General features: G+C 45.8%; 1 protein-coding gene across 1 annotated transcript in view; it reads left to right on the plus strand.

Annotated features, from left to right (window-relative positions):
* The window catches only part of LOC119405312 (acetyl-CoA acetyltransferase A, mitochondrial), a 98,835-nt gene that overhangs the window by 27,173 nt on the left and 49,957 nt on the right, over positions 1 to 21,705 (plus strand). The window contains exons 5-9 of the mRNA XM_049419254.1: positions 3,165 to 3,265; positions 5,496 to 5,588; positions 6,682 to 6,732; positions 9,048 to 9,149; positions 16,087 to 16,234. Coding sequence (XP_049275211.1) covers positions 3,165 to 3,265; positions 5,496 to 5,588; positions 6,682 to 6,732; positions 9,048 to 9,149; positions 16,087 to 16,234 — 495 coding nt within the window. The remainder of the gene's footprint in view (positions 1 to 3,164; positions 3,266 to 5,495; positions 5,589 to 6,681; positions 6,733 to 9,047; positions 9,150 to 16,086; positions 16,235 to 21,705) is intronic.

Below are 21,705 nucleotides of genomic sequence, written 5' to 3' on the forward strand. Positions count from 1 at the left end.
TGGTGAATCCGTCCAACGATATTTATTTAATATGAACCGCACTGCTAGACGCTGAATTTTTTCAATTTTCGAGATGTTGGTAACAGGGAAAGGATCCCAGACAATTTTAGCATATTCTATGATGGGTCTAATAAGCGTCTTGTAGGCTAAACGCTTTGTTTCTTGCGTTGCAAACGGCAAATTGCGCCTGACACCAGAGAAACTTGTTGGCCCTTGCACATACATAATCTAAGTGATGATTCCAGCGAAGATCACTTGTAAAAATAAAACCAAGGTACTTATGTTGTTCAACTCTTTCAAGTTCATGATTATGAATATAATACGTACAGTTAAAGTAATTTTTCTTTCGAGAGACTGTCATAACTACAGTTTTTGGAGGGTTTAGCACCATTTGCCATTCTTCACACCATTTCTATATTTTCTCTAAGTTTTCTTGCAATTATACCTGATCACTCACTGTGTATATTTTTTTTTGTATATGATGCAATCATCTGCGAAGAGCCTGATAGAAACGTCGATTTCATTCGGGAGATCATTCATAAATAAAAGAAAAAGTAGTCCTAGAACACTACCTTGGGGTACTCCCGAGTTTACAGCTGAAACTGGAGACTTAGTGCCACCAATTTCAACATATTGTTCACGAGAGTGAAAATAACATGAAAACCAGTTTGTAATAGTAGGGTTTTGAAACGTAACATCAATTTTTCTTAGTAATTTACCGTGAGATACTTTATCAAAAGCTTTCGCGAAGTCCATGAAAACCATATCCGTCTGTGCACAAGAGTTAATTGTTTTCGAAAGATCATGGACTAATTCGACTAGCTGGGATGTTGTAGATAAACTTCGTCGAAAACCATGTTGGCAGTTAGACAATAAACTGTGTTCATTTATATAGCTTAAGAGATGTTTCAAGACTATATGTTCAAGCAGCTTTGAACAAGTGCTAGTAATTGAAACCGGCCGATAGTTTGCTACATTTTCAGTACTGCCGCTTTTAGGAATGGGAATAACTTTAGCTTTCTTCCACTCTTTGGGTGAGGAACCACAGAGAAGTGAAGACCTAAAAATTAATGCGAGGTATTTCGAATTCCATTCAGCGTATCGGTATAGAAACTCATTAGGGATGCCATCGGGCCCAGGGCTTTTCTTTATGTTCAAATTGAGCAAGAGGTTAAGGACGCCCTGTTCAGAAATTTCGACGTCAGTCATAGTTGGCCTGTCTAATGGTGATTCAATGATTGGCAAAATTCCGTTATCTTCTGTAAACACTGATGCAAAGTATTCATTAAAGCTCTCAGCGGTAGGACCCCCCGTAGACTGAGTCAATGAGCGAGCTTTCATTGATGGATTAACATATCTCCAAAACTTATCCGGGGCCTCCCTTAAAAATTTCGGGACTATGATGCCAAAGAACCTTTGTTTGGATTCCTTCACAAGTACTTTAATATCCTTACCAAGACGCCGAATGGTTGATTGATTCTGAGCACTAGGATTACTTTTATAATTCTTACGTTTACGTTTTAATTGTCTTTTTAAGTGTATTATTTCTCTTGTTATCCAAGGGCTTCTATTACTTATTTTCTTAAGACGTTTTGGTATAAAGAGTTCTATAGAAGACATGACCAGGTTAGAATAGTATCCCCAGAGATAATCTGGGTTCTGGTTGTGCTTGCAATACTCACAGAAACGCTCAAAGGAGCCCCCTAACAATTCCAGAACTCCAACATCATCAGCTCTAGCAAAGTTTAAAACATATTTTGGTGAATGGTTGACAACAGTGGGCAAAAGACTTAAAGAGAGTACAACAAGCTTATGATCCGAGATACCATCGCTGGTCTCACAGGCCAGTAGAAAAGGCAACAATTGATTAGACACAAAAACAAGGTCGAGGATAGATGAAGTACGCGTACAGACCCTTGTATATTCGCTCACCACCTGGCTTAAACCAAAACAAAAAAACAAGTTCAAGGAGCTGTTCACAATTCGAAATTCCTGATACTCCAGGAGAGTAGTCGTTCCAGTTTATTCCAGGTAGGTTGAAGTCACCCAAAAGTATAATATTATCACCATATTGCACATTGCGATCCATGAAGCACCGGAGACTAGAAAGAACTCGGACTGGTGAACTTGGTGGCCTATATATACCACATATATGGACGACGCGATTCTTAAAAACTGCCCTAATGCATACTGCCTCAATGTCATAAGGAACGGAAAGTACAGTAAACTCAATATTGTCACGAATTAGCAATGCAACCCCCCCCACCTCTACCATTCCAGTCTTTCCTTACTATTACATTAGATTTGGGAGTTATCTCGCTATCTAATATATCTTTATGAAGCCATGTCTCCGTAAACAACATAATATCCGGTTCATGTTGTAATGTTAGCGCTTCGATGTCCTCGACCTTATTTAACATGCTTCTAGCATTCACATTCAATATCTTGAAGCAATCCCTTTCCAAAATTCAAGCAGAATTATTCTGTTGACGAGCTTGACACTCGTAGCGCTCTTTCGTGTTTTCGTTCCACGCGTAAAGGACATTATTTATTTTGATTTTGTCGTGAAGAAGCTTAACTTTTGCTCCTGACCGTTCCTCCTCCGAGGACATCCAAAGGCATTTCCTTATTTCAACAAGCATATATGTATGTATGCACATACATGCATATATACATGCATGCATACATACATACATACATACATACATACATACATACACATACATGCATACATACATACATACATACATACATACATACATACATACATACATACATACATACATACATACATACATACATACATACATACATACATACATACATACATACATACATACATATACGGGACATGACAGCGACGGACGACGGCAAAAACCAGCCGAGTGTGTCCATATAATTACTATCGCAATAAAATTCGAGGCTACCCTAATCCTTGATTTTGATGGCTGGTAGCTGCATTCGCACATAGGCATTCATGTACCTGCCGTATTCTTTGGGCTAACTTTGTGTATCGTAGCGCGTGGCTGAGATCTGGTCCTCCAGGTACCTCAGCGATCCTCCCCTTCATAATATTGAACGAACGAATAAGCATCGATCGAGCCTTACACTTTTGTGAGACACAACCACGAATTGTAAAATCTGTATTTCTTCATTTGTTTCAGGTCTTCCACTGTCTGCACCATGTACAACAATAAACAAAGTCTGTGCTTCGGGAATGAAAGCAATCATACTGGCAGCTCAGAGCCTTATGTGTGGATCTCAGGTGAGTTGTGCGGGTTGAAGGTAAAATACTAGTTAAACAATACCTCGTGAACGGAAAACATCATACAGAGGAGGTATAGTCACTCTAAAAAGAAAACCTGCCATATTAATGACTGCACAAGTACCTATATGTAATTTTAACACGAAAGTGTTTTATGCCGGGGTCCACCACGGCTCCACTGATGTATTTCCGTCACGGATACGACGTTGTAAAATATAAAGACTAACAGATGACAAAGAAAAAACTAGAAAAAAAAGTTCCGTCACCGCGAGTCGAACTTACGACCCCTCGCTCCGTAGCACGCGGCGCAAAATGATTCGGCCACAGACGTCACATTGTTCGCCACACTAACGGCGAGCTATTTATATACACCATTTGCCGGTGGCGGTACTCAGAGATCGGTGGCACATCAGTGTGTTTTCGTTATCACTAGTGAGATGGCGCGAAGGGCTCGAAGGGCGCGCTTTAAAGATCATGGCCCCACGCGTTGCGCTGGGCGCGCGCCTCTACAGGTCGTGGTCGCTCGTGCGTGCGCGCTTATTTCGCGACGGCGGTGGTTTGTACGTCTTGTGCTCTCACCGCAAGTTTGCACGAAGGTCGCTTCGCTCACTGCAGTGGCCGCTTTTGCGAAAGGAGCGCGCTGCTCACACAGAAATAAGTTACAACTCGCGCTCATCTTGTGTATGTTCGTTCCGTGCGTCCTTTCCGCTTGAGCAGCGCGTTGCAAGTTTCGAGCTGCTTGCCGCTCATCGCGTGACATTGCAATTTGTTGCTATAGCATTCATTCTTTTGCCCTTGGGGCTAAATAATGCACAACAAACACTCAACTACGTCTGTGAAGACACGTTTCACTTTTGTGTTATACCGATTTCTATGATAGAGGGATTAGACATGTTTTTTAATAGCTCTTGAGTGGCGTTGCGGGAGGCTTCGTCACAGCAACCCCCGAAACAGTTAAGATATCTTACATATTAAGCACACGGCATTCTGTAAACACAGCTGCGTAATAAATGTGCAAAATAGAAAACGTTAGAAAGAACGAAACAAAAGCAGAAGATCAGTAAATGAATAAAGAAAATGTAGCAAGAAGCCCTCAGCGTACTCGGCTTAGCGGATCTTGCGACCAAAGTGCAACGCAGGGGCTATACTACTCACACACCTGAGCATTTCGTCCTCAGAGCACGCGCGAAATAACTCTGTAAATATATATATCACGTTGCCAAAGCTGGTATCATCATGTAGTTTGTACGAGCGCGATGTGTTAAGAAAAGGTTGAGTATTTCTGTGACTTGACTATCACCGCAGAACCTTGTGTCCTTACAGATAAGCTAGTGCTTAGCAAAAGGGGAGATGGTGTTCTTTTTTGTCTGGAGGTTTATCAATACTTATGCTCCTATGCAAGTAATATTAAGATTGCTACGTCACGTCTCCTCCATCTACCGCGGCATAGCGTTAGCAACGCCATGTTTTTTTGTTTCTTTTTTTTAGATAGTAGAAATTTTTCATAAAAATGCTATGACAGTCAGGCCCCTGTCGTCTTTGCGAACGAACTCCACGCCGATACGGAAAAACTTTGCCGCACCTAAAATTACGTTCAAATGAGTATTTAGGTCCCAGAAACTCTTTAATTCACTTTTTCATTATTAACTTGAGAGCCGTTGTTTATGTGGAAGAGTTGTAGGAGATGGCATTTTGCGACATGACCTTTTTTTTTTTCAAAATCACACAAAAAAAACTCACGTAATTCGAGGTAATAATCTTTGAAATTCACGCCCGCGATCTGGGCGATACCGATACTGAGCGCACCGGGCGCGCAGGAATTTCGGCTGCTAAGTTAACGTCAGACCGGAAGCTCACGTGGGGAACATTGAAAAAAAAGGCGCGTCGCAGCAGAATCTGCTCAGGAAAAACGGCAAGTCCTCCCAAATACCCAAATGGACCGCTTATTCTTTGCGTTTCGTGTGTATTGCTTATCTGTTTTTTTCGCGCTGTACCCATGAAAACCGTAATTTCCTCCTTTCCTTTCACTGTGACGCTTAAAACTAGGGGGCAGCCACTGCGGCACTACTTCTAGCAGACAAGCGAACGAGTTCTTAGCACTTTTCAGTTTAACTAAAAGAACGGATCGATAGAGGGCCCTATTAATCCGGGTTCGACTCTCTCTCTCTCTCTCTCTCTCTGCAGTATACCTTCGAAGATGAACATTTGCGACGCCTATTCTCAATTTCAGGATATTATGGTTGCCGGCGGAATGGAAAGCATGTCGAACATACCGTACTACTTGGCGCGAGGAGAGACTCCGTACGGAGGGATTCACTTACAGGTAAGTGCCATACTTAGCTGGTCACAGAGGGTTGTGGGAAATTAAGTTGTTGTTTTGCTCATTGTCGGCAAATGGCAACTGCCTTTGAAGCTTGCAATTTAGCAATCTCATCGCAAGCGCTGCCTAACGCACATACGGGAACTACTTTTTTTTGTATTTAACAGCTTTACGAAAATGTAAAGTGTGGCAACTGATACAGCCGGCGTTGCGCAATCTTTTTTTCTATAGGTTTGTTCGAGACGCAGGATACACAGACATGCGGTTAAAGGAATATATGAGCTCTCCCAGCTGGGCAGCATCACTCAAACTTAGTTTTACTCTGGGTACATTGAAAGCGTTTACCAAATACAATATAACTGAGTTGTAGGATACAACCGCAACTAGCGGCACGGCCCGCGCATGGCCGCCATCGTCCTTTTTTTTTCGAAAGAGCAACTCAGCCCTCCGGTCGAGCATGACCGATGAACACCAGCGATCGGCCGTGAGGATCATCTCCGCGCAAGAAGTTAATACGGACAGTTGTTCTCGCGTCGCATCTAAGCGTTGTCAGGCGCGTGTTTGGAACACAAGCAGTTATTTTGCGCTTCACAAGGATTAAAGCTTTCTGATTTGGCTCAGTGGCACTCGCATTATTTTCTGCCCTGTAGCGATTAATAACGCTTTGTTCGACTCAGCTACGCAGACGTGACTGGCTTTTTTTTTTTCGTCAAGCACCTCATCAACATGTGTTGAAACATAGCCGTGGAGCTGTATTTCATAATCGACGTCCAGATTTTACTCAGTCTGCAGATCGGCATCGATGTTTCACAAAACCTGACGCCGATTTGCCTTCAGAAATGATCCATGTAATGAGATATGGGAAAAGCTTCCTTCCAACGTCAGCTGATATTTGGCGCAATACCCCGCCTCCTTTAAACATTCTTTTTCACTTTCCCGACCCTTGTGGAACAAATTTCGTGACTGCGGCCCACCAGCTGCATTGAGTTTGAGACCCCCCGTTTATGTTATAATGATTTTAATGTAGCGAATATAAAAAAAACAACGCGAAGGTGTTGTCATAATTCACTGTTTCCTTCTGAATATTTAATTTCAGGATGGCATGGTACACGACGGCATGACTGACGCTTACGACAAAATTCACATGGTGCGTAGCATTTTTTTTTTTGGCTCTGTAACCCGCGATGCGTGAGCTGCTAAAAGAATTATTTGTTATGATGAGGGTGCCTGTGTGACACTTCCACTGCAGCTTGAAAGTTGGTACTCTGAAATTTTTAACCTTATTGTACACTCTTCAAAAAGAAAGGTTGTTCAAAAGGTAATAACGGTCGCATTTACCATCCCTCTGATAGCTTTACTACGTTTCGCTAACGTTTACTCCCTCACAAGTATTACAGGTACTAAATATTGTCGTTACTACTAGCGCGTCAGGATTAGTATCGGTTACTACTTGCGTATGTGACACATAGTAAAGTTACTACCTCTATCGGCGGTGGTATGTTAGACTGTATTAGTGACAGCGTTATGAAGAATTTATCCAAACTATAATATTCTTAATTATGTTGAAATAACAGCATTGTGCTACGTCATGGCTCACATACATGCAAGTAGTAAGATATAAAAATCCGTGTTCAAAACATCATTTGTTAGTCTAAGTTCATGGTTAGCTCACCTGTATAACGCGTGGTACGTCAAAGTAGGGCTATAATATATCCTTGGAGTTTCTGTTACAGTATGTGTGGCGTAGAAGCCTTGATATTCTGTGCTTGCCTGTATGCGCGTGCGGGTTGTCGGTTATGCTTTGTTCATGCCTCTATGTGTACACTGTTACCTCAGGATGTCATTGTGGTGTGTATCTACCAGAATAATCACATGACGAGATATGGGATCACTTTTAAATGCGAAGCATTTCTTAGCGAACCCATGACACATTGAGCGTTTCTATATACGTATCTATCTGTCTATCTTTCTATCTGCCTGTCTGGTGATCACCTCCTTGACTTGGTGCAGACTAAAATTAGCATGGGAGGGTAAGAGGGTTTGAAGAATACGACTGTCTGCTCAAGACAGGAATAATGTGAAGTACTGTCGCGTACGTCGTCAAAGCCTTTCCTCAGATATATTACAGGTACTAAATATTGTCGTTGCTACTTAGCGCGCCAGGATTAGTATGGGTTACTACTTGCGTACGTGACACGTTAGCAAAAGTTCCATGTAATCTCCCTTGGGACTCTTGAGGTACCAATAAATAAATGAAAAGTTACTACCTCGTGTGGCACATAACCGTTTACCACGGGCCGCAGATTACGGGTATGCGCCACAGGTGATTGACAGTTTATATCGACCAAGGAACGGCGAGAACAGACATCGGTAATTTAAATGTGAGAGCGTTAAGAAAACCCGACACCGGCAGGGTTGTCCTGACGAATGCAAAGAATAAAAATTAAGATCCCCGCAGGAATCTGGCCGAAGCAGTCTGCGTGGAAGTCAGGTATTCTACCACAGGGCCACGCCAGGTCTAGAAACTGCTTTGGAAAAACAGCCTATGCGTTCGTAATGTCAGTACAACGTCAATTGTGGTTGTAGTGCTGGCTATCTAATTTTATAACAAGGCAATCAACACTACATAGGTACCCCTACGATGCAGGCATGATGTCAGGTTAGCGTCAATTGTCATTCCAATGCTGGCTCCGATTTTATAGCAGTCTAATAAACATCACATTTGTATTCCTATGATTCAGCAAGGCATATTTAAGCGCTGCTCGACCCCAGAGGAATAAACTAAAAAAGGTTACGTATGATATTCACATCATCGCACCATAAAGTGCATGTAGTTTCTATAATACTGACGTATGTACTCTAACGTGAGGGCTGACGTTACGTAGCACCATAAGTTAGCCTTTACACGACAGTATTGTCGACGTGCCTGTAAGCCCACGATGTTCACACAACTACTACGCTTACAAACACACGTAGATCCACCTCGCGACGCTTCTCTCAAAGCAGACGACGCTCGCTCGCTGCTCGATTTTTCGGTCGCCCGACTGCAGTTGCAAAGCTCTGAGCCAATCACGTGCGCAGGAACAGGACGTCAGTTTATTTTACGAGGCAATGGCAATGTGAGCTATATACGAGCAGATGTGAATTCTATGTGGCGACGAATGTAGGTCACACGCAGGTGTGAACATCAGTCGCTTTGAATCGCTTTTAAACCGCCAGTCTCAAACTGTCGCGCGACCGGTGCTAGTCGCAGATGTAAATGAGCCTTGACTTGGCAGTTACTACTTAAAGTTACTACCTAGGTAATAAATGTTGTGGCAAGCGCTTACTATCAGAAAGTTAGTAAATACCACTATTTTTTAACGTGTAAGGACAGTTGTCCGTAGCATTGCAGTTCATTGTAGTTTTTCATTTAATAAGTTAAGAGTGAAAACAGACCACTTGTTTTAATTAAAAACCCAGGGGACTTGCGCTGAGAAAACTGCCAAGAAGTACGAAGTCTCGCGAGAAGATCAAGACCAGTTCGCAATGGAAAGCTACAGGAGAAGCGCAGCAGCTGCAAAGGTAATATCGCTGTTCCGTAATATTCGTGAGGCAGTGTCGATTCAAGTGTTGTATTTATTCTTGAATGTTTCGTCTGAAATGGTTATAAGACGTTCGAAACATTACGAGAGAATGTCAAAGTACTGCGTCTTACTTATTTCAGCACACAACCCTTTACAACGCTTCACAGAATTACACAAGCAAGAAATACGATCGCAAAAAACAAAACGCTGCAAAATCACTACCAAAGCTAGTGACCGTCTTGTATAGCGTTTGGTGTAGTTCTAACTCCTGCGCTAAATGCAGCCCAACTGCTGTTGAAGCCTGAGGAAGCGTATATAGCACCTGCACCCACCGATTCCTGTTACGCTGTTGTTAGTCTCTGTCTGTGAATGATTTCTTGCAGATGTTCGCAACGCAGGCGCCGAAGGAGGAACAATCGCGCCCCTGGCGGTGCGGTGGTGCCCTCTCATGCGCGGCGCGGGTGTCAGCCGAGTGTTTCCGAAGCGTTTTTAGTCGTATTAAGCTAATTATTGCATCTAATTCTTGGTTATTTTTGTTAATTATAATAATTTAGACCTTGTTCGCTTATTTTAACCCGGTTTTTGAGCATCGCTAGCCTTGTTTTGGGCCTGTGTTGACCACATAATATTGAGCGTGATCACGCTACATGGACAACAAGCAGGGTTCCTAAAGTGCTGCGCACTTAGAAATGAATTCGTGGTGCAATCGATGGTGGCAGAAAGAGGAATGACTCTTGAAGCAATGTTTGCAGAGTCACTTCTTTTTCGTCAGTGCGAAAAGAAGTCTCACAATAACCCTATGTCGAAACGTTAGCACCAGTGGTATTCGTTCTTCACCACCGTCGATTTCTTCGATAGAGTTGTGTATGTCTCCGCATCGACGCTTTTGACATCATTTACGAAATGCTCTGTAAGAATCACAGAAAGCGATTTCTTTACCCGAAGCTTTCTTATGAAGTTAAATATAAATCATTTATAGTGAGCTCACGACTGCAACGGCATTCGTTTTTTAAATGCGAAGCATTTATTAGCGAACCTTTGGCACTTTGAGCGTTTCTTTCTATCTATCTATCTATCTATCTATCTATCTATCTATCTATCTATCTATCTATCTATCTATCTATCTATCTATCTATCTATCTATCTATCTATCTATCTATCTATCTATCTATCTATCCGCCTACGTCTGGGTGCTCTCATGATCGCCTCCTTACCTTGGTGTAGAACAAAATTGTCATGGGGTAAGAGGATTTGACGAATATGACTATCGGTAGGTAGGTAAACAACTTTATTGATTCATGAAAGAATCATGTGAGAAGGGGGAGGGGGTCATCGCATGAATAACGTGAAAGTCCTCTAGCGTACTTCGTCAAACCCTTTCCTCCATACACGTGTGCACATACCCGTTTGCCACGGGCCGCGGTGTACGGGTATGCGCCACAGATGATTGGCAGTTTATATCTACCCAGGAAAGGCGACAAAAGACATTGATAATTAAAATGCGAGAGCGTTAAGATAGACCGACATCGGCAGCGTTGACTCGACGAATGGAAGGAATAAAAATTAGGATCCCAGCAGGAATAGAACCTGCGTGGCAGTCAGGTATTCTAGCACAGAGCTACGCCAGGTCTATAAACTGCTTTGGAAAATCAGCCTATGCAGCCGTAATGTGGGTGCAATGTTAGTTGTGGTGCTTGCTATCTAATTTTACAAGCAAGCAATAAACACTACATGATATTCCTATGATCTGTACTCCTAGGATACAGGCGTCATATCAGATTAACGTTTGTGGTTCCAGTATTGGCTCCGCTTTTATGGCAGTCTAATAAAATCGCAGTTGTATTCCTATGATTCCGCAAGCTATATTGAAGCATTGCTCGACCCTGGAAGAATACATTAAGGAAAGTTACGTATGATATTCACATCATCGCACCGTAAAGTGCACTTCGTCTCGATAACACTGGCTGATGGCTGTGCTCAAACATGAGTACTGACGTTACGTTAGACCATAAGTTACCCTTTAAACGCCAGTGTTGTCGACGTGCCTGGTAAGGCCACGATGTGCACACAGCTACTACACTTACAAAAACACGTCGATCCACCTCGTAAAGCTTGGCTCAAAGCCATAAAATACAGCATAGAAGTACTCGCTGACTGTTTCTCATGAAACCGATTGCTACAATGCGTGGGATCTGCTGAATTTTTTTTTGTCTTTCATAATACTGTGTGTTGGAACTAGCGATACCCTTCTCAATTATATAGTTTTACACCTGCACGCTACACCAAGGTGGCTGAGCGTTAAAAATTCACTTATTCATAAACTAGTAGAGTACACTTGTCAGCGACTCTGTGTTCTATGTTCTCTGAGGAAAACATTGCGATAACGTGTCTTGCTTCACAGGGGCAGGCACATTAACGTTGCAAGAGGTTCTTGAGGTATTTACAAGCATCGCTCATTATGATCATCTGCCTATTGTCACGTGGTCGTGACGTCGACGAAGACAGCAGTCAGCACGTCCGAGATGAAACTGTTTATTTGGCCGAACTTGTGGCCGAGAAACGGAAAGGTAATTTACATCAATACACACTGCATTCACTGATAGCGGCGAACAGAACGTCGACCGTCGATCAACTGACAAGCAGTCAAGCGCGTCGGCTTTTATACAGGCGCCATCGAACTTTCCAGCGATATCGCTGTTGGCGGCGTTATCTCTCGACAAAGCTGGAACATTCTCGTGCGGCGCGCAATCTTAACAGATTGTTCCAAAACAATCGCGAAGCTTCCTACACATCACGGCGAGGCCTGCGCAGCGCGTTGCCCACAGTCTTTGTGGGTGAAGCTTCAACTCATGAAATGTAAGACTCGCGGCAATGCCCCCCTCTGAAAAAGCATCGTCCCGATGCTTAAAAACAGAACATGAACACATGCAATACTAAAGAAAACTAATAAAGAAAGCAAACATTAGAGTCCTCAGGTGCGCTAACGAGCATAGTACGGTTTAAGGCGCACCACATGCACGACCTCGGGTCGAGCTCGGCGCCTCTGAGAGTTCGTGATGCCGTCGGGGACAACCTCGTGTCGAGTGCGCCGAGACGTCGAAGTACCCTGTACGGTCCGAAGTATCGTCGAAGAAGCTTCTCGCTCAGTCCGCGTCGCCGTATTGGCGTCCAGACCCAGACACGGTCGCCGGGCTGGTACTCGACGAAGCGTCGTCGAAGATTGTAGCGACGGCTGTCGGTGTGCTGCTGGGTCTTGATTCGCAGGCGGGCCAGCTGTCGAGCTTCTTCGGCACGTTGTAAGTAAGCGGCGGCGTCGAGGTTTTCTTCGTCGGTGACATTGGGTAGCATGGCGTCGAGCGTCGTCGCCGGGCTCCTTCCGTAGACCAACTTGTACGGCGTCATCTGCGTCGTTTCTTGGACGGCCGTGTTGTAAGCGAAGGTCACGTACGGAAGGACGGCGTCCCACGTCTTGTGCTCAACGTCGACGTACATGGCGAGCATGTCGGCGATGGTCTTATTTAGACGCTCGGTGAGGCCATTGGTCTGCGGGTGGTAGGCGGTGGTGCGGCGGTGGCTCGTCTCGCTGTACTTCAAGATCGCCTGAGTTAGGTCCGCAGTAAAGGCGGTACCTCTGTCTGTGATAAGGACCTCTGGGGCGCCATGACGCAAGACGATGTTCTCCACGAAGAACTTGGCTACCTCGGCGGCACTGCCTTTGGGCAAGGCCTTTGTCTCGGCGTAGCGGGTGAGGTAGTCGTCGATGTCGCGCGGCCGTTCGTCTGGCTGCGGGCGCGGCGCGTTGATGGCGAATCCGCGTAGTCCCATCTGTCGGTACTGGCAGCGGCGGTACGTGTGGCCGGCCTCTCCGCAGTGGTAGCAGAGCGGGCGGTTGTCGGGGGCACGCCAGACATCGGTCTTCCTCGGGGTGTTGCGCTGGCCGAAAGGTGGTCTGTAGGGCGTCGGTGGCGGCGGCGGCGGCGGCGTCTGGCAACGGTACTGCGGCGGTGTGGCGTCTTGGCGGGGGCGTGGAGGAGGAGCATGACGGCGGGCTGCAGCAGCATAGCTAATAATTTGCGGCTGCGGCTCTGCTAGCTGAGGCGCGCCGAGTGAATGCTGGATCTCCTGGCGCACGACGTCGGCGATGGACTCTACTTGAGGTTGCGACGAAGGTAGAATTTTTCGCAACTCCTCTTGCACGATTGCTCGAATCGTCTCACGCAGGTCGGCGGGTCCTAGGGCTTGAACGTCGGCGTAGCTTGTAGCCGAGAAGCTGCGGTTGTATTGCCGCGTTCGCATCTCAAGCGTTTTCTCGATCGTGGAAGCCTCCGATGCAAATTCAGCGACCGTCTTCGGCGGGTTCCTTATCAATCCAGCGAAGAGTTCCTGTTTGACACCCCGCATGAGGAACCTCACTTTCTTCTCTTCGGGCATACTTGGGTCGGCGTGTCGAAACAGGCGATTCATCTCTTCCGTGTAGATGGCAATATTTTCGTTGGGCAGCTGCACACGGGTCTCCAGCATAGCCGCGGCCCGTTCCTTGCGGACCACGCTCGTGAACGTGCTTAGGAACGTCGTCCGAAAGAGATCCCATGTTTGTAAGGCGGATTCTCGGTTCTCGAACCACGTCCTCGCGGCGTCTTCTAGGTAGAAGTATACGTGGCGCAGCTTGTCCTCGCAGTTCCAGTTATTAAATGTTGAGACCCTTTCGAAGGTCCCGAGCCAGGTCTCGGGGTCTTCACATGGCGAACCACGGAACGTCGGCGGCTCCCTGGGTGGCTGCATCACGACCGTTGTAGGTGGCAGGGGGTCTGTCATCGTCTCGGCGGTCGATGTGACGGTCTTCGGCTGCCTGGCGTTTTCGGGAAGGAGTCCGTACTCTGGTTGTAGTCCCTTCTGCCGGCGGCTGGTTCGAGGATCCGGGTTGTCCTTAGAGTCGTCTTCTTGGCGGCTTGGGCTTGGGTCAGCGCTCCGCGGTGGCGTCCGGATCATGAAGCAGCACCTCCACCAGATGTCACGTGGTCGTGACGTCGACGAAGACAGCAGTCAGCACGTCCGAGATGAAACTGTTTATTTGGCCGAACTTGTGGCCGAGAAACGGAAAGGTAATTTACAGCAATACACACTGCATTCACTGATAGCGGCGAACAGAACGTCGACCGTCGATCAACTGACAAGCAGTCAAGCGCGTCGGCTTTTATACAGGCGCCATCGAACTTTCCAGCGATATCGCTGTTGGCGGCGTTATCTCTCGACAAAGCTGGAACATTCTCGTGCGGCGCGCAATCTTAACAGATTGTTCCAAAACAATCGCGAAGCTTCCTACACATCACGGCGAGGCCTGCGCAGCGCGTTGCCCACAGTCTTTGTGGGTGAAGCTTCAACTCATGAAATGTAAGACTCGCGGCACTATTTTACGTCCACTGCCGGACGAAGAACTTTCCTTGTAATTTCCAATTTACCCTGTTCGGCTCGCACTAATTCCATTTAGTGCATGTGAATTTCTTTCTTTAATTTCGTCATCACCCCCCCTTGCGCTACGCCTTCTTTGGCAAGATTTTTCATCCCTTGGTATTCATTATCTGTTGTTTTAAGTAAACATGGCATTGTATGTTTACTAAAACAAAGATTCAATACCTGCGCTTGTGGAGGGTGGAGAGAGGAAACAAAACAGAAGGCAAGGAGGATAACCAGAAAAATGTCTGGCTGGCTATACTATGCTTGGGGAACAGAAAAAATGGAAGGAAGTAGAGAAGCAAATGAGCAGTGAATATGCTGGCATCTTGTAGGACTGCACCACTAGTCAGAAACGTTCGCACGTCTTACCTTTACTCTGAAGTACGTGACTAAATTCCACGTAGTTTTATTAGGACGAAAGCTTTAGATGCCTCGTCAAACGCAAAAATTGACCGTCGGCGTCGGCGGCATCCGCACGAGTGATGCTAAAAATCATCACGTGCGTGATGACGTCACCACATAACCTCATTTCACAGGTCGCCAAGAAATGTGACGTCATCATGACGTCAGTATGGCATCATCGTGACGTTACTTAGCGCGACGTCACGTGATGACGTGATGACACGACATTGTCGCTTAGTTGGACGATAACGCAGGCAGTGCAAAACCAGGTGAGACGCAAAAGGCTTGCAATGCCTCTGATCCTGGAGGCAGAGCAAAGCCACGTTAAGTGCAGAAAGTTTTCGAAGGGGGGCGGGGCGTTAAACACATCAACTGAGAAAAAAAAAAGAAGAAAATGGCTTTCGCCTTCGAGTCGTCTTAGGCGAATGCATAAGGGATACTGTGATTTATTTCTACTGCATTCACAGAAAATATCGAGTAAAAAGGGCGTCTTTTTGTCCCACAGCGATAATCGTCATCTGGCTTGCTTGCGTTTCCTTTCTTGAAAACTCGGCGCTGGCCACTTTCCCACCAAGAATGCTATGTCACGCTCATGGCGCACATGCCGTTCGTGACCAGAAATTGCCGGGCGCGCGGCGATAATGCAAGGAAAGGAAGGCAAAATAAATGACGATTATTGTTGCGCGACAAAAAGGCGCCCTCTTTACGCCACCTTTTTCTGTAAGTGTGGATCTAAAACTTTAGGGCGTGCGCTGAGGATGGAAATTTATACCCTTTCTGGTTCAAGAATAAAGGTCATTTTGATGTGTTGTCGGTTAGCCTTACCTCGCAGCGATTTATGTTCTGCTATATGCATCAGCTCGCACTGTGCATGAAGATGAACTAACCCATAAGAAATCACAAATACCTTTGCCTCAAGATAGTATTGACGTCATTGTATGTGGTATGAAGCTTGCGCTCAGTGTTTACCTCTGTGTAAGCTACGCGTGGTCCTCAGTCAATGTTTTCGAATGCTCGTCGTCATGCAGTGTATTGAGCCTTATGCGGGCTGTGTAATGCCATGTTCTGTTCATTGACAGGAAGGCATCCTCGCCAAAGAAATTGTGCCGGTGACGATACCTGTAAAGCCTGGAAAGCCCGACGTTGTAGTAACGGAGGACGAAGAATACAAACGTGCCGATTTTGACAAGTTTTCTAGCTTGCCAACTCCGTTCGTCGAAGAAGGCGGTAAGGGTTTGTTACGGTGCATCTTTTATTGAAGTTGAAGCCGCCAAATAATACCTTTGCTTTTCTAGATTTGCTTTAATTACTTTGTGGTCTTGTTTTAAGCTAGAAACAATTCTTAGCGAACCAAAGACAATTTGACCATTTCTATCTATCTATCTAGCCGCCTACGTTCTGGCGCTCTCGTGGTGGTCTCCTTAACTTGGCATATTCTGAAACTGCCACAAATGGACACGAGTATATGACGCACACGATACGCGGGTTATGACATGAATACCTTTACTTGGCTGTCGTGTACGCCATGAAACCCTTTCCACCAGTCACGTGTGGCGCGTGCCCGCTTTTCACGGCCCATGGTATGCGGGTATGCGCCACAGGTGATTCACATTCTATGTCAACCAAGGGACAACGAGCTAAAACTTTGGGAATCTTAGCGCGAAAGCGTTAAGGAGCTCGTGTCGCAGATAATTTGGTGCCGGCGTCGACGGCGTTGTCAGTGAGCGAAAAGTCCCGACTTAAGTGAAGAATTCAAATCGGAAGAGGAGCCAGATTCGAACCCAGGCATTCTGCATTGCAGTCTACTATTCCACCTCACAACCACGCCAGCGATTCAAACTGCTTGTGAAAAAAATTCTATCCCCTTGAGTCACGAATCATGATGCACTGTCGGCAAATGCGTCAAATTCCCATGGCATACTTCGAAAGCACTCAGTATTACATTCCAAGAAAGAAAATGAAGGAATGTGTTGTTTTGTGTGAGTTTCAATAATTAATGTTAATTTGCGTGTAACTAATTATCTCGTTATTCTGCGATCAGTCAGCTTCAATAATTGCATAAATAGAATCAACTATTAGGCCCGAAATGCATGCACAGCTTGTTTTTTGGTTGCATTCGTTCTGATCGGCCCATATCCATTTCTTCTTCTTGATTTCAACTATGATGTCATTAACCCCCGTTTGTTCCCTGACCCACTCTGCTCTCTTCCTGTCTCTTAAGGTTACACCTACCATTTTTCTTTCCATCGCTCGCTGCGTCGTCCTCAATTTAAGTTGAACCCTCTTTGTAAGTCTCCAGGTTTCTGCTCCGTAGGTAAGTACCGGTAAGATGCAGCTGTTATATACCTTCCTCTTGAGGGACAGTGGTAGATTGCCATTCATGATTTCATAATGCTTGCCGAGTGAGCCCCAGCCCATCCTTATTCTTCTAGTTATTTCACTCTCATGGTTCGGCTCTGCGGTTACTACCTGTCCTAAGTAGACGTACTCCTTTACAACTTCCAGTGTCTCGCCACCTATCGCAAAGCGCTGTTCTCTGCCAAGATTGTTCAAGAAGAAGAAATGAATATGGGCCGGGCACGTAGCACGTCGGCAGGATAACCGGTGGTCATTAAGGGTAACTGACTGGATTTCAAGAGATGGCAAACGCGTGAGGGGGAGACAGAAAATTAGGTGGGTAGATGAGATTAAGAAGTTTGCAGGTAGAACATGGCAGCAGAAAGCACAGGACCGGGTTGATTGGCGGAACATGGGAGAGGCCTTTGCCCTGCAGTGGGCGTAGACAGGTTGATGATGATGATGTTCTGAGCGGAGAAAATAAATCCTCTTGACGTTGGTCCTGGAACGCGGCACGTCGAACGATCGTCTAACATGGTAGTGTCTCTAGCAAAGTGATTCTCTGCAGCAATACACCGCAGAATGAAGTTAAATGACCACCACTTGTCCACTCAGGAAGCCTGCACGAATGTGCACACTCAGTTTCAGGCCATTTGAAGAAAGACGCGGCGTGTGACGCGCCTCCGAAGTTCGCGTACACAATTGTGTACGCCGTGACTGAAGGGGCTATACAAGCGTCATATCGCGGCAATGACATAGTGGCGGCAGTATTGTCTCTCTACTTTTCAAGGACCCCTGACAGCTTAATTTTTGTTTGAGTTCTTTTACTGTAACTTGTAGCTTTGTGTCTGGCAATCCCGAAATTGAATCGTAAACGCTCTAACGTATCGTATAGTTAACGCTAGCGTCGCTAATTTGGATCATTTTAGCATGACTTCGAAACGCCCGCCTGAAAAGCATAAGAAACTAGCGCCCCATGCGGGGGTGTGCGCTCAAGCTGTGGTGACGTTGAAAGCGCAATTTTCAAATCGGGACACCGCGCGCGGTAGAGAACGAAACGATCTGGGTGCCTCGGTATGAGTTAAACTTGTTATGGGGTATACACACCAAGGAGAAATCCGCGGGGGACACGGCGGGGATCGCGGATCACGGGACCGCGACGTCATGGATTAGTGAGTGGGCGCGATCTCCCCGCGCCTCCTCGGAGGACATGGGAACACTTTCCCCGACAGGACAAATGATCCCCCGGCGGTGGGGGATATAGCGGAATTTCGGGCTCTTATTTGGCCAGATTGCTGCACTTGCTCCTGCAGAGAGCGGCAGTGGGTGTCCAGTCTGCAGCTGGTCGTCTGCAGCTCGTCGTCAGCAGCTGGTGAAGCGGGCGGCACAAGCCACAAGAATAGTCTGGTTAACACTGGTCTACTCCTCCGTTCGCCTCGTCCGTGTGAGTGGGGGACACTTGTGGGGAATTCTCCACGTGAAGCAAGGTCTGGGTACGGGCTAGTTGGTATTCCATTTTAAATTGTGATCACAGCGCAAAGTACGACCCGAGAAAGAGAGCAACGAAGACGAGCGCTGACGTGACGTCTCCTCGTGAGCTGACGTCACTAGTACCGCTTCGTATTTGAAAGAAAAGCAATGCCACGTAAACATTTGAAAGAAAAGCAATGCCACGTAAACTAACCTTATTCCGCAAGTTTTTGCATAAAAGGCGTAATATAGAAAATGATTTACAAATATGCAGGTATCATGAAACAAAGTTGCAAATGCCCCCATTCATGCTATATATATATATATATATATATATATATATATATATATATATATATATATATATATATATATATATATATATATATATATATATATATATATATATATATATATATATATATATATAATCGCATGTTGCATTGTGTCGCTGAACGTCATTATGAAACGTTCACGCGAGATGCGTGCATTGCTTCAAGCCACGAAATGACAACAGTTTCAAAACAATCATTCTCAACTTCAGATGTTTTCACGGTTCTCGGAGGTTAGCGTTCGCCCGGTTCAGAGACTTTACGAAAAGGTGTGGACGAGTAGTTACATAAAATACAATTGTTTCTGCGGCAGTTCAGTGCGCGCCAACCGGGCACCCGACCGCAATTTTCCGCTTTTTCCTGATGACCTCAATATAGCGTCTACCACAATTTCGTGCTGAAGCTCCGGAGTACTTAAATAGCGAGTCTGCTGATCTCTTGAATAAATATAAAGAGATGGGTAAAGCAAGCCTCTTTTGTCCCGCAGGTGCGTGCAATCAGCTTTCCATTGTCTCCGTGATCGGCCCCCGATGTAGGCAATGTAAAAGCAGGTTAAGTGCAGAAAGCTTGCAATGCCTTCGATCCTGTGGGAAGTCCGAAACCACGTTATGTGCAGAAAGCTTTCGGAGAGGGGCGAGGGAGGTTCAATGTATCGACTGACGAAAAAGATGGCTTTCGTTTTCGAGTCATCTCAGGCGAATGCATAAGGGACCATGTTTTAGGAGCGAAGCTCTTTAAAGCGGCACCCGTTCGTCCCTCGTAGTGCGTAGCCAGTCGTAACGCTAGTACCAGATCTTGACCTCCAAGGTGGTGCCGGTGGGAGATTTCTCCTGTGCGTTGTTGAACAATAAAAAATTCGCAGCGTGCGCGTTAACTAAAAGCCGAATTCTTCTGTCTCTCATTCCCCATTAGCAGCCATTGGCATGTTCCAGTAGGAAACGTTAGTAGAAGTAGAAGTGTAAGTGTTAGCTAAAAGCCGACTTCTTCTGTCTCTCATTCCCATTAGCAGCCATTGTTTACCTCCAAGGTAGTGCCTTGTGAGATTTCTCCTGTGCGTGATTAAACAATAAAAATCTTGTTCAAAACGCCGTTGATTGATGAAATAAACCAACGAAAGACGCCAGATGTTTTCTTAAAGCAAAACTAAAAGACGCCAGATGTTTCTAAAGCAAAACGAAAAGACGCCAGCTGCTTAACGAAAGACGCCAGATGTTTTCTAAAGCAATGGTTTTCTAAACAATGAAAATTCACAGCGTACATGTAAAATTAAAGTGAGCTGCAAGTCGTCATAACTGTCATCGAACCTTTAGTATAAACGCTCCCGATCTCACGTCGGTGATGATGTACTGGGCAGAATTCACGGAAGATTCACGGTTTACCGATGAACCTCCGCAGTTTCGCCCACTCATCATCATTCACTCCGTGGATATGCTGTGATTTTTTTTTCATGTAATTTTTTTCGCATACATTTTACCTACGCGATCAGTTCTTCAATATGCATGGGTAAGTCTAACATGTTGACATCGATATTGGTGACCACCACGTTTTTTATAACCTGACGGAAACAAATCGTCAGACCACACATCGTCAGAATTATTTCTGGCTAAAAGCGCGTTTGCGCGCCATACACCATATTATTATTGTTAGTCGTTACGCAAATGGCAAGCATGTCAAGTTAGTGATGCATATGACCTATCGGTCGTGTTGGGCATACGTACATTCGTGCCCCCCCGTGCCAATTTTCGTGTATACCAAGTGAACGAGACGCGAGTTACGCGAGTAATTTTTCACTTATGGTGCCGCGGCCACGCCGACTGACACATTCGGCTTCGCATGAAATAGCTTAAAACAGCAGAGCGCCAGAGGCAGCCTTGTAAAACAAATCGAATGCACGAAATAAAAGATAGGATAGATAGGATATGAAGGGTGCAAACGCGCTAGCATGCATGAGCTAGTTACCACGTGCATGTGCTACCCCCGTTCCCCTGGTTATCTCCAGTTTATTCTTTCCTGCAGCAAGTTTACGTTCATCATTCCACACGAAAGTAAGCTAAGCGCCTTTTCTCACGATGATGTGCGCGCTGGATGCGTTCCTCAAACAGCCGCGGAAGTGTGGACCAATGCGGTGACAAACCAGAAAAACCCCGTTTCACAACACCCAAACGCGCTCTCTGTGTGATGAGTCGCTGTAGTATTATGCTGCAGTGACGCAGTATTAAATGTTGCCCAAATTTCCACAATTTTAGCAAATAGCGGCCAAAATATCACGCGCGTAGCAGACGCTCGCCGCTTCCGCCGCGGAGAAAGCCCACGGGTCCTAGAGTGCCTCGATGTCCTCCTCCCCCACCGCTGAGGAGGACATCGAGGCACTCTAAGACTCTAACGGGTCCGGCACGGCAGCGCCGCGGCGCGGAAGTTCACCGCAAAAGGCCCTCGCTCCTCCCATGTATTCGCGCGGCGCTTTGGACACTCCCCCTATAGTGTTCTAGAATAATTTCCTAGTGACGCGTCTGAGAAGGAGCGCGCGTGCCCGTTTGTGTAGACGCCACCAGGCGCCGC

Source organism: Rhipicephalus sanguineus, chromosome 9, assembly GCF_013339695.2.
Source record: "Rhipicephalus sanguineus isolate Rsan-2018 chromosome 9, BIME_Rsan_1.4, whole genome shotgun sequence".
NCBI lineage: Eukaryota > Metazoa > Arthropoda > Arachnida > Ixodida > Ixodidae > Rhipicephalus > Rhipicephalus sanguineus.